This window comes from Monodelphis domestica, chromosome 6 (assembly GCF_027887165.1).
Source record: "Monodelphis domestica isolate mMonDom1 chromosome 6, mMonDom1.pri, whole genome shotgun sequence".
Classification (NCBI taxonomy): domain Eukaryota; kingdom Metazoa; phylum Chordata; class Mammalia; order Didelphimorphia; family Didelphidae; genus Monodelphis; species Monodelphis domestica.
This window is the reverse complement of record NC_077232.1, coordinates 283505096-283519275: the sequence shown is the minus strand read 5'-3', so window position 1 is coordinate 283519275 and position 14180 is coordinate 283505096. Positions and strand designations below refer to the sequence as shown.

General features: G+C 35.5%; 1 protein-coding gene across 4 annotated transcripts in view; it reads left to right on the top strand.

Moving 5' to 3' along the window:
* The window catches only part of UNC5C (unc-5 netrin receptor C), a 411855-nt gene that overhangs the window by 280846 nt on the left and 116829 nt on the right, over window positions 1-14180 (top strand). For all 4 annotated transcript variants that reach the window (XM_001365174.4, XM_007495711.3, XM_056803309.1 and 1 more), the window contains exon 4: window positions 7723-7826. In XM_001365174.4, the coding sequence (XP_001365211.2) occupies window positions 7723-7826 (104 nt within the window). The remainder of the gene's footprint in view (window positions 1-7722; window positions 7827-14180) is intronic.

Below are 14180 nucleotides of genomic sequence, written 5' to 3'. Positions count from 1 at the left end.
AAACCCTTGCCTTCCTTCTTAGAATCAACATGAAGTATTGGTTCCAAGGTAGAAGAGTGGTAAGGGCTAGAAAATTGGGGTTGTGACTTGCCCAGGATCACACAGTTTAGGAAGATTCTGAGGTCATATTTGAACCTGGGCATTCCCATATTTATGGCTAGATCTCTATCACTAAGTCACCTACCTGCCTCATTGGATCAGATTTGAACTTTGGTCTTCCTGACTCTTTATGTACTACCTAGCTGCCAATAAGGCTTTGGTGTACCATACCTGTATAGCATAAAGCAGCTCTCAGAGTTTTGGAATACCCTGCACATAGACAGTCCTGCCTCCAATATATACTTAGCCAGAGAATAGAGCAATAAAAATAATTTTAAATTATAAATATCATGCATCTCACTTAAGCAGATTTTATGTGTTTAATGCAAAGATAAGCATCTGTCAAGGAATCCAGAACATTCTGGTTAAAGCATGAAACCCTCATATAGGAGTAATGCTGTAGTTCATGAGCTACAGTTAGTTCTATGGCGATCAAGTCCCTAGTCTGCTCTGCTGGTGTGGAGGACTCTTAATACAAGCTCCACTTGAGAGACACACTAATATAATTCAACAAGCACTCATTCGAATGACTCCATGCAAGAGATGTAAGGAGGAGACAAGGAATAACTTACCCTTCAAGAGTATAAACTGGATGGGGGCAATTACATCATGCATACATATACGTATAATTCAAAGTAGAGTGTGATCAAGGCAAAGAGAAGATGGAGAGAAAATGCTCTAAGAAAATGTGAGTCCCTCCCCAGCTGTCAGATGAGCAAAGCTGGAAATTTGAACCTGCCCCTGCCCTTCACATGATGGTGTGGTCTAAAGACTCCTACACCACGATTCAGACAATTTATAACACCTCTTCCACTCAAGCAAGCTATGTGACCATATACACGTTACTTTATACCCAAGGCTCTTAACATTTTGATAACTGTTTCAATATAATTTGTTTTCTTTGTAATCCTATGTATTTTATTTTATGTATATAAAAACTTTTTTTTTTTCTGAGAAGGGTTACATAGGATATACTAAATTGCAAAAAGAGTACGTGACACAAAAAATTTTACAAGCCCTTCTTTAAATTCTTTGAGACTCAGTTCAATCATCAATAAAAGGAAGTTAAACTAGTCCTTTTCCATTTCAAATATTCCAATTCATGCCTTAGTGAGATTTTTTTTCAGCCTGAATCATCTGGTTTGACTGTCTTCATAGATAAGGTTATCTGTATAATTGCCAGATTTCCACTTGGCAGAACTCTGGGCAATGACATTTAATGACTATCTCCTGACAAGATTTATTCCAACATTTATAACTCCATCGTGTTTTTAAATTCTAACATTTAAAAATAATCATTTTCCTTTTTTAATTTTGGTAAAGGTTATTTTTAAAAGTTTTTAAAACATTATTAATTATAAATGCATTCAAAGATAATTTTAAACCCTTTATCAAGGAATATTAATATGCCTTGGGATTGATACAAAGAATATAAGCATAGTTCTTGAGAGTTTGGGATTGTTCTATCTTTCATATATTTGCATATATGTGTGTATATTTCCAGCTGTTATATAGCTCCTTGCATATAGTAGAACCTTCATCAATATTGATTGATTGATTGATAAAACACAGCTGCTGTCTTCATGAAGCTTATAATCTAGTAAAAGGATAAGACATATCAATTTAACATACAATATAACAAGACAAACATTATATAGAGGTTTACATTTAGGTGGAATCATTTCATATTTCTCTAAGAATTTCTTACTTTTTAGCAAAGAAAAACTGGACATTTAAAAAGCTGAATCTCACTGATTTAAAAGGCATTTGAGAGAGGGGAGAAGAGAAGGAGGGAGGGAGAGGAAGATGTAAAAGGAGAACTCAGTATCAAAATATGAAAAAAATCCAACCAAATGACTTCTAGAAGTTGGGATATATGATTCTATATGGCTTTAAAAGGGAAGGAACAAGATAACCTCTCCAAGGCACAAGTTCAGTCAGCTTCAACCTCAAGCCACATAAGCCAGGAAGAAAGCAAGGAAATGGGGTGTGGACTAAGGAAGTGAGATAGAAACCTGCTTGAATTCTGTTTTGCTCTCTAGAGAGAGGTACAATGACTTCTTACTGAGATATCAATCAAGGATCAGGAAGAAGAGCAAAAAAAGATAGAAAAGTCCTTATATTCTAAGCCCATCCAGCTACTGTGGCTTTCCTTATGATCCGACCCATTCCTGTGTATCCTGTGGAGTGTCTGAGATATTCTTGCAGAGCTGCTTGAGAAACCTAAGCCATCAGTCAGTGAGACCTTTCCTTTGAGCCCTGTTCCTGCTACCTTCAATTCCTTACCACTTTTATATATTGACTAAGGGGGGTTTAAATTAGTTTGTTGTAAGAATTAGATTTGTAAGTGGAGAAGTATTAAATAGTGTAGGTTATCAACTTGATTTTGGGGGGAGATTATTTATGGTTTTTATATAGATCATCCCAATTCCCTTTCCTTCCTTGCCTTGTCTTAAAATAAACTATTATTTTAGTTATATATATATATATTATTTCAGTATAGTATTTCAACATATATATAATATATAAACACATACACAAACATAAGTCATTAAATATAAGGTAGTTTGGGAGAGAGGCCACTAGCATCTGGGGAAATCAGGAAAGACTTTATCCAAAAGATGGTATTACTCTGAGGAACGAGGAATGCTAAGAGGCAAAGATAAGGTACATTCCAAAAGTATGATGAAACTGATGGGAGCTGATGAAGCTACAAACGTAGAACAAGAGTATAGAAGAAGAAAATCCAGAGCAAAAGCCTTTTAATACAAAGCCCCAAAACTCTTTTTGCTGGTCAAATGAAGAAATGATATAGAATATTTTATATGAAATATAAACTATATAGGAGAATTAGAGTCCTATATTATTTCCTAACCAGCAATTTTTGTGGGTTAAACTTTACATGATAAAAATGTTAAATGTATAATATATGCATACATTTTTATACATACATATATTTGTATAAAAATGGAGATATGCCTTCTTTAAAAATATAGACAAATTCTTACACAAGATAGCAAATGATAGAAATAATAGCTTTCACAGAATATTATAAAAACAGAGTATTTTAAAATTTATGAAGCACTCTATATACATTATTTCATCTAATCTTTACAAGAATCCTGTAAATTAGGCCATTTCATTCTATTATTTGCCCTTTGTATAATCATGTTTGCAGATCAGGAAATTGAGGTTCAAAGGAGATGAATGACTTCAATATTACCTCTGCTGCCTATCTAATTGAACCCTTTCTTCTTACCTTTTCCTTCATCTATATTAATATTTTTCTTGTTTCCTTTCTTTTGCCATCTCCAATACATCTTTCATTCAACTGTCCAAATCATCTTCTTCCATGAAAACTCTCCTCATGCTTTCACCTGGGGGGAAAAAAAATTCCCCTATCCCCAAATCTCTCATGCTACTTTGCTTGTTTTAAACATTTAATCATATTCTAGCTAAAATCAGTTTTTTACATATCTCCTCAAACCCAGAGGCTCCTACCCCAAATAGTACTTATGTATTTATAATTTATAATATTAATTTAGGTCAACAGTGCCATGTTTTAATTTCATTTCATAAAACTGAATTACGCTTTTTCAAAAATTCCTTCAATTTATGTCTTCAACAAAGTTGGTTTTCATGTAAATTAATAGAAACTATGATTAAGTGAAAGATAACTACACTGAAATTTGTTGAGAATAATATTAGCTAATTATGTAAATATCTCATATGTTTAATTGGCAGAATCTTAGAATTGCTAAGAAGAAAGCAGAAATACATAGTCCATAAGGACCTCAAAGGGCAGGATTTGTTGTTTTATCTCCATTGCTGCTATGTGCCATTAATGTTGTATACTAGAAATATAGACAGAATTCTAAAAGTTCTTGACCCATATAGTTGTAGAAAGAAAAACTAGTCTATCATTTTGAAAGATTTCTTTTGCTTCTAATTTCTGACTAAAGTAATCCTTCATGTTTAATCATTTTTTGCTCTTTTTTTAGCCTAGAAGGAATTTTATCTTTCAAAAAGAAAGGGGGAAAGCCCTTTTACACCATAATCCTCTTTATCCATAGGTGATGCTTTACAATGCTGGCTTCTCAAATTATTGCCTCAGAAAGTTTCCTAGAAGAAATTAACAGGGCTTTCAGGGGGGGAAAGTCACCTTATTGGAGGGTCCCATCCCACTTCATGTATTTTTAAAAAATGAAATCATTATACATATTCGATGGTGATCCAACACAAACATGAAATATTATATTTGATTATTCCTAAAAGTTATATCTAAAAACATAGGTCTTCTGAGGAATAGTTTTCATTCTAGGTTAAAATCCAAATTCCTTTATGTTTACTTTTTGATACAGTAGTTTTTTGATAATAGGGGGAAGACACACATAATGTAATATTTCCTCAGAAGATGGACACACAGTAATTAGAATATTAAGGCATTTAGGGAATTAAGAATTGGTGTTTTTCATTCCCCATATTTTTGAATATTCAGATTCAATGAAATTAATACATATTTTTCTCATTTTGAGGGCCTCTAACTCAGTAATCATAGAGACAACATCCTATCTCTTGACAAGTGGGGGACTCACTATTCTTAAGTATTTATCCATCTTCTGACATCATTGCTCAACTGAAACTATTCTCTTCAAAATCACCAGTGATGTAGCTGCCAAATCTGATGGTTTTTTCTCAGGCTTCATCTTTCTTAATATCACTGCAGCCTTTGACACTGCTTATCACCGTCTTCTCCTTGATAGTTTTCTCTCTGCATTTTTCTTTGGATATTTCCTATGCCTGGAACATTCTCCCTCTTCATCTTTGTCTTCTGGCTTTCTTGGTTTCCTCCAACACAGTTAAAACCTCACCTTCTGCAAGAAAGCTATCCCTTTGATGCTTCTGCTTTTCCACTTACCTCCCATTTGCCCAGTTTGAATCTTGTCTATATATACTTGTTTGCATCTTGTCCCCCTCATTAGAATATGAGGTCCTTGAGACCTTTTTTTTGTTAGTTTATTTTTTTTTGCCTTTCTTCTTATTCTTAGCACTTAGCAAACTGCCTAACCTACAATAGGTAAATCTAAAAGTATGTATGTTGACCAATTGTATGTCTATATAATCAAAGGCATTTCCCCCCTTCATATTAATATCTTCCCAAATAGCTCTGGTATTCCCAAATTGGGTATTGGGTATTCCCAAATACCTCTGAGCTAAGTCTCCAAAGAGAGAAATTAGCTCACATAAGCAAAATGTGAAGAAATTTAAGGAGAGTTCAATTATCATTCCACATGTCCACAGTGGACAACAGTTGTGCAGAGGGATCAGAGATTCAGAATTGGTAAAGAACTTCCCAGACCATGTGGTCCAATCATCTCATTTTATAGACGAGGCTTCAGGAGACTGTGACTTGCCCAGGTTTACAAAGTGAATAAGTGCCAGAAACAGAATTTGAAGCCTTATTTTCCTGATTCCAAGACTAGTATAATACTATTCCATACTTCTCCAGATCCAATGAGAGGCAAAATTGTATACTCATATGGGTGCTGAACATTAGAATTCTTGTCCCTGCTCTGTCATTAACTGGAAGTATGACTGTAGGTGCTTCATTTCAATTCTTTGGGTCTCAGTTTATTCCTTTGTAAATCAAGAATTAGATTACATTATCTCATAAAGTGCCTTCTGGCTCTGTGAAAAAAAAATGAATTTTGGTCTATGACTTTCCATGATTAACTAAACAATCGTGCCTTTCCTATTTTTGCTAACCAAAAAGCAATGAATCTTTTGGCAAACCTAGCCCTATATGTGATCATATTTGTTCTAAATAGTCATTCACTGAAAATAATTCCCATAAGATTAACTGTCCTACGCAATGAAAGACTTACTTATAGATTTCCTCCAGAGAACCTTTTAAATGAGTCACTAGGAGCTAATCTGAAAGCATTACCACTATCCTTAGAACATCACTTGGTTTGTGATTCATTGATTTAGTAGGCTGAGATGATGCTTTCTATATATTTTATTGAGTTTGAAAAGAAGGGAAATAGAAATTATTTTCAAAATTAATTTCATCTGGTAAAACTCTAATAATTTATCGTAATGTGTTGAGCATGTAAACAATGTCTATGAATAACATCAATAACAATTTGTTGTGGACAGGTATTATTTGTAGATGACTTTTCTATCTATAGATGTTATAGATGTCCATAGCAACCATGGAAGGAAATAGAAATAATATAATGTAGCTATGATAATAAGATAAGTTTGTTGAGGACAAGATCTAGTTTGATTTTTCTCTTTGTGTCCCTGAAGAACAGTGTCATTAAAATGCCTGCTGATTGACTGAATGGTTGATTGATGGATCTAGCTGCTCATAGTACTTACAAGGCTTCCTGGCTCTTAAATGGGTCTCTTTTGAAGCTTCATCAGGTTTTTCAGCCACTGGTATTTATAATTATAAAGAAAAGAAAAACTTTGTAAAGCCAAAAAGTCTGTGTCTATAGAGAGAGAGATTCTATACCAGAAATTCTCCACACTGATCTAATCACAGGTCTAGACTTCCTTTCTTTTCCACTCACCTTAATCTCCTCCTCTTCTCCCCATGAAAAAAGCAGAAAGCAGAACTGATAGGATTTTTTCTGGACCACTGACCCACAGGAGTCCAAGAACACTGAAACCTTTAATAGTTGAAATAAGGAAAGAGGAAGAGTTATGTGCAGAAGAAATGTGATGGGGATAGAAAGAGATGAGAAGTGAGCCTACTGTGTCAGGATCAGCTGAGAGGCAATGGGGATGCAGATAATCAGTATCACTGAGTTACTGCAGACACTAATCTGGAGTCACTTTCATACTGGCTACTAATGCTCAAAAGATAAAAATCCTAAGAATCAAAAGAGAATGATAAGCTAACAATTTTCCTTAGCAAATACATATAATAGTTTGTATTGTGAAGAAACAGAGAGCTCCCTGGTAAGGAAAGTCCTTCCACCAATGCAAATCAGCTACCATTTGTACCTAAAAGTCTTAATGATTTGGGAGAGTAGGTGGTAAGCACAGACACTTGCAGAGGCAAATAAATAATGTGTGTCAGAGTTGGATTTGAACCCAGCCCTTGGTGACTGAGACTGGCTTTTTATCTACTAGCCAACCCTCTCTCCCAGACTCTTCAAATATGTAAAATAGTATGCTCTGATTAAAAGCCTGAGCAGCAAGGCTCTAATAGGTAGATAACTGTCAGGCTTGATTGGAAAAATAGTGTAGACACTTATAAATTCAGAGCCAGAAAAGATCTCAGAGACCATCTAAATTACCGATTCCTACAATTAGTGTTTCTACAGCATTCACTGAGTCAAAAAAAAATCCACATACACACATATAAAATATGCATGTGTACATTCACATACATATATAATATGTATTTATGTGTTTGTATTTATATTTATATGCATGTATGCGTGTCGTCCTAATTCCCAGTACACATTATGTGAATCTCTCATCTAACAGTAATAATGATAGTGGTCATAAAAACAATATTACTAACACCGCAGGTTGCCTCCACACTTTCTAACAGTGAACAGCTGTAAACCTAATTGAAACACACACTGTTCCACCTATATTTTCCAGATCTTCGGAAGACTTTTGAACAAGAACCTTTAGGAAAGGAAGTGTCCTTGGAACAGGAAGTCCTGCTCCAGTGTCGTCCACCTGAAGGCATCCCCATGGCTGAGGTGAGTGACCAACAATTTCCTGCATTTTGCAACTGGCACTTAGTTACCCTAACTGAGGTCTAATCCATGGCTAATGGCGCAGTGAATTAAGGTATGGCATGATAAATGGGTGATAATGGAGTTCTAACTGCCTGCTGCTGGCAGAATAGATTGATTGGGAACTGATTAATGACTTGGGAGTCAATTAGAATGCCCCACTGGACAAAGCTACAGGCAACTTAGGTTTATTTTTTTTTCATTCCCTTTCAAGAAAATGGAGCATTACAGTATTTTATCTGGCACCTGGTAAGTAAGCTACCTGGTAAGATATATGAATGTGCCACTGTTTCTTTGTTGTTATCCAAAGAACAGGATCTGCTGGGGAAGCAGCAAATTTGAAACCATATTCCTTTGGATATTTTCATAATTTTATCCTGGGCACATCCAGATTCACAAAGGGGTATTGTCTACATAACAGCAGAAACTAGTTTGGGGCAAGGAGTTAGCTGGTGCAAATGTGTGTGAATATTGACTTTTTAAACTTGGGGATGGGATCAATCCCAAAGTCTACTTTAGCCCAATATTTGTGGCATATATTTGTTTCTGTTATAATGAAAGAAGTGTTAAATACAAAAAGCCTCCAACCACCTGTCAATAAATCATTCCAGGTCAGATCCTTCTCCTAGTCATCTTTAACAACCAAAATTTCTTTTCCACATGTAGATGTGTTTATATATGCTATTGCTTAGTATTATTCTCTCGTACTCTGGAGAAATTTGATAAATGACTCCCTTAACCTAGAACAGAACAGTGAGCAAAACCCATCTTCTAGCATTCGTTATGCTAATTGGTCATTTAAAATCTTACAACTCATTCCTCTCAGACCAAAGGGGAGGGGGGAAAAAACTACTCTTTATTGAAAGTTGAGTCACTTATCTCAGTTAATGGCCTCTACACTAGGACATTCACTAGGTCAACAGAACAGAAGGTTCTGAATTCATTTGCTGATTGGTAAATGAGCAGTTAACTTGCAAACTGCTAATTATATTGCATTACTTGAAAGTTTATTATTTCCAGTGACTTTTATTTCCTTTCTGCTCTATAAAAGAGATCATTTCTAAGTAGTGATGTGTTGAGACTATCTCTGTAGCAGAATGATTTATCAAAAGCATTAAGTCTCAGCTCCCTGTTGGACAGGAAGGTAGGGCTTCTGAGAATCATATCAATTTTCAGAGAACCTAGAATTATTCATTAACAAAGCAGTAACTATTTGAGTCTACTTCCTTTCCTGTTTTAGGAGGTAAAAGCAAGAGCTCACTTTTCTTGGACCTCAGATTGAATTCATTAAAAAAAATACAAACCTTATTAATAAATTATCTAAGAACCTCCATACCAATCTGAAGCTTTGTTTTGGGGTTGACATTTACAATTGAACATACCACATGGAAAACATGGCAACACTCCTACAGGTGTTTTTCTTAATTTTTCAAGAAGAGAAATACCTCAAAAGTGACATTGCAAGGTTTTGCTGCTGATCCTCTCAGATCTAAGATTTAGCCATGGGTACAGCTCCTCCGGCAATGAAAAACCTGATGTCCTCTTAGGTAGATCAACAATAGGATTTAGTCTGATTATAGGAAGGCAGTAGTTATCACTGTCAATATTTCATCTGTGAATGTTCTAGTAGATACATCTGTCTCCTTAATTGCATTTTTAAAAAAGTCTCATGTAACCTCTTCCCTTATACTACATTAAAAACCAAAACATGTATCATGGAGGTAGCATGTATATCTATAGGCATATTATTGCTGCTCAATGCATCTCAAAGTGAACTGATCTCAGCAAAAATCTCCAAAGAGAAGAGATCCTAATAATTACACATCTTTTTCTAAGCTACATAGCAGAGCGGTATACTTTGTCAAGTAGTAAAGATTCATGACTTCAAGCTAATTGGCTGTGAATTTTATTTGTACCATCATTGAGGAAGAGACCAATTAACACTTGGCAAGCTCAAAAATCATATACCCATTTGACATTAAAAAGAACTATTCTTAATGTGTTTTTCTTTCTCCTTTTTGAAGTCAGAAGAGAGATCAAGCACACAGACTGGCGAGCAGCCTAAGACAGCTTCTATGTAGACTCTTTTCAACACTATTATAATCAGAAAGACCAGAGGCTAATGAATATCTTAATGTGACACTTTATTACTGCCATTTGCTCAAGAGGGTGAAATAAATTAAAAAAAAAAGATGAAGGGTAACTTAGTAGGTTGAAGGATTACATGATTACTTTAATTTAGAGATGGATGTATTCTTTGTTTAATACTTCATTTATTTGTTTGAAGCATATTCTTAAAGTACTGAAACATAGTTAAACAGAAATGTGACTCTTAAAAGATCATGGGCTCATAGATTAACAGCTGAGAAGGACCTTAGTCCAAACCTCTCATTTTCTAGATAAGAAAACAGAGACCCAGAAAGAAAGTGACTTGACCAGTAGACAAATTATTTGAATCAAGTTTCTCTGAAGACAAAGCTAATAACTTACACAGTCTTCTAGAAGATTAGCTATTGGGACAAAAGAAGCAGAAATTGAGGCTCATCTTTTCTTTCTTGCTTGCTTTTTAAATAATATTCCAGAGGAAGTAAATATATCAGATAAAGAATGAGCATGCCAATGATATAACATGACCAGGGCATGCTGCCAGCTTATTATCAGTAACTAAGATTCCTATTGCCAAGTGTATTTTACATTTTTGGAGTCAGAAGACCCTGGGTCTTACTACTGCCTTGGAAACTTGTCAGCTATGATGATAGCACATGTCACTTAACCTCTGATAGCCTCAATACCTTCAGCTCTAAAATGGCGATAATGGTATTTGTCCTACAGACTTCAAAGTTCTGAGAAAAGCATTTTTGAAACCTTAAACAAATATGTAAGTGTTAGCTATTATTATTACTACATAAATGTGATTCCTTATTTATGAGATAAACACATTTCCAGATATACTTGTAATGACGAACAAGACATTTGGAGAGTAATTCGTATACTCTCCTTGACTAACAATTGCTGACTGGAATCAGTCATGCAAAACCTCATTCATGGTAGCTATGCTTCCCAGGGAGAGTTGAGAAATTGGATTAAATATGCAAAAGAATAAATGTTGGCTTTTAAAACATTTTTATATCTTCTATAATTATTTAAATTGTTAGGTGTGGTGACATATACTTGTATTCCCTGTTACTGAGCAAGCTGAGGCTGATGGCTTTCTTAAATATGAACTAAAGCTGATCTAGCGTCCCTACTGAGTACCTCACCAATATGGTGAACCCCTAAAAATGGAGGGAGCTCACCAGCTGCTTAAGGAAGGTAAATTAGACCAGATCAGAAATGGAGCAAGTCAAAGTTCCTGTGCCAATTCCTTCCTGGATCATAACCCTGAGTTGCTACTTTAATTTCAACCTGGGCAAAATGTGGAGTTCCAGTCTCAAAATAAAACAAAAATAATTAAATAGCATTTTTCAAATAAATCTCTATAATCTAGATTCAGGTATCCAGATCCCATCCTCCACCCTCGTGATCCAGTTTCTTCACTTTTCATAGATATACTTCCTTCTTTTTGCTAGAAAGTAAAGAAACTGATTTCGCTATATACTTGAGTTTAGTTCCAGAACAGCAGAATATTCTCCTATAAATCTGCTCATTTTTGTTTGTGCCTTAGATGAAACAAAAATGTTGAGATTGCATAGTGAGCAAGGAGGGGGAAAATACTACTCAATACAGTTTTATCTAATTGTCTCTTTTACAGGGGTCAGAGATCAAAACATCAGTGGATTTAAGATTAGTTAATATGGCATAAGAAACAAAACTAAATTTTAATCGAAAATGTGTGATTTGTCACACCTTTAACAAGGGGATAATTGCCTCCCTAATTATAATTGAACTGTCTCTCTTAGGAGTTTAATTGGAAGAACAGGGAACAGAGTACAACTTAGTGACCCAGTTGTATTTAGAAGCCTTCATCATATTTATCAACATTTGCATCTTTAATTAGCAAGTGGGAAAAAATATGGGTGGAGTGCAAAAGAATAAATTATTTTGCTAACTCAAGGTAAATGTGGAAAAGACTCTTTTCAACTGATGCTGCCAAGGAATATAAAAGGCTGGTTATGGCAACAGGGCACTTCCAAATATTCAGCATCAAGTAGTCACCTCCATCTAATTGATTATTAAATGATTGCTGTTTGCTTTGTTTCATGAAGGTGCTTCATGCTTTGTGGCTATTATCTCTTAATTGGAAATCCATGTGCTTGCATTTCCATGGAGGTATATTGCCACCTTGGAAGCATTTTGTATTCTCTGCAGGTAAAAGAGCCTTTACAGAGAGAAGTAGAAGTTGGCATGAATACTAATTTTGAGGAAAATATTGCTTTTCATTGCCCAGTGCCCTCAGTTGGAATTTCTTACTAAAATGAGCAATCTTTAATTCTGAGATTTATCAACCCTATCAGCTTAAGTCTTAAGAATTTTCTTCCTCTTTTGTTTTGGACCCATTATTTCAGCTGTATCAGGGACTTCCAAAGTGGAAACTTTTTCCATCCATGTAGAACAGAAACTTTTCTGTACCATAGTGTTAGACGTTAACTAATTGCTGAGGATTACTGAGCCAATGCAAAAGGTTGAAACTTCTAATCTGCCATCAGTGCAAGAGTCCTTCCGATTCACTGCTTCTCTCCTTGCCTCTATTCCCTATTAGGTAGTATAGTCCTCTTTTCAATCTTCTCATCCCAGAGATTCTGAACCCGTAACTACCAAGAATATCTCCATTTCCCAATTTCTAATACCTATTCTCTCCTTCCCATTAACTTTAATCTTACCCTCCCCCATCATACACAATGTCTCACTCTAGATCTATCTGCCTCTATAATTAACAAGCAGAAATCTAACTAGCATTTATGAAGCACCTCCTGTGTGCCAGGCTCTATGCTAAGTGCTGAAAGGTAACACATTTCCTTTTGTTGTAAACCTCCTCCTCTCTTGCTCTTTCCATGTCCTGGCATGTTATTATACTGTATCCCTGACTTTCCTTTCTGGCATTATTTGTACCATCTCTTATGCATTCTGACTCACTAGTCCTAAAAGGGGAGAGAAAATATTCTGTATTCTCCATTACCACTGTCAGACTCTTCTGTTATGACTTGGCAACAGTTCCACGTTTGAGTTTTACTCTATCTAAACTGATCACCTAATTCAGATCCTGGTCACTTATTTAGCCAGGACGTCCTCTGATTCTTCTCAATAAGTTCAATACCTTGCTCACAATCTCCTTCATCCTGATACCCATTCTCATAGTTGAGAATTCATTAGCCATGTTAGTGTCACCTAACCTCTCAATCCTCTTTTCCTACCATAGATACACACACGAATGATCTACCACTCCCTCCTATATTCAGTAATTATGAAAGTTATTTATGTGATCATAATCCATCATTCCATCTCTCCCCTGTGCCTTACTCTTCCTAGTTCTTCATCATTGTTGTCTCCAGTTCCCCTACCCATCAGTAATTTCTCAGGCCATCATTCCCTATTCTGGAGACATCTTTCTCTTCCCAGCCTCAGCTTCTTAGTGAACCAGTGAATTCTAGATGACCTTCTTCTCTCAGATCCCTTGTTGACTTACCACAGTTCATGCAAATGCTAGATTATTTCCACTGTCTTCTTCCATTATTGCTTCTTATATGCTGCTGAACTGAACTGAAGGAAATCATAAAACTATGATGATTACTAAGTTTAATAGATATTTATGTGATCTAATATCATTTGGGCTCACACTATACCAGGGTAGCCATTGTATACCTCTCTGACTTTTTATTTTACTTACAAATAACAGTGATTATTTCACATATTCTTTTCTCATACTTTCCATGGCATTCCTTTAATCCTACTCTCAGCAAAAACTTTGCCTCATACATTCCTGTGAAAACTGAGGCACCCACTGCTAATTCACCCTTCTCTCCATCTTCTCACTTCATAATACCTAAATATTAAGCTCCATTATCTCTTCCTTCTCTCTGATGAAGAGGTGGCTCTTCTTTTCACCAAGACCAATGTTTCTAAATATACCATGATCCCATCCTTCCCTCTTTTCACCAGCAGTTTGCCACCACTCTCATTGTCTTTCTCATCTGCAACTTCTTTTTGTCTATTGCTTCTTTTCCTGTTGTCTACAAAATATGCCCATGTTTCCTCCACTCTTAAAAATACTCACTTGTACCTACCATAGTAATATTTATTGGGGGAATGGGGAGGATATGAAGAACAGGGCGATAATGAAGGTTTGTAGCAGGGTATGGAGGAGTTGAGGGGAGAGAGGTA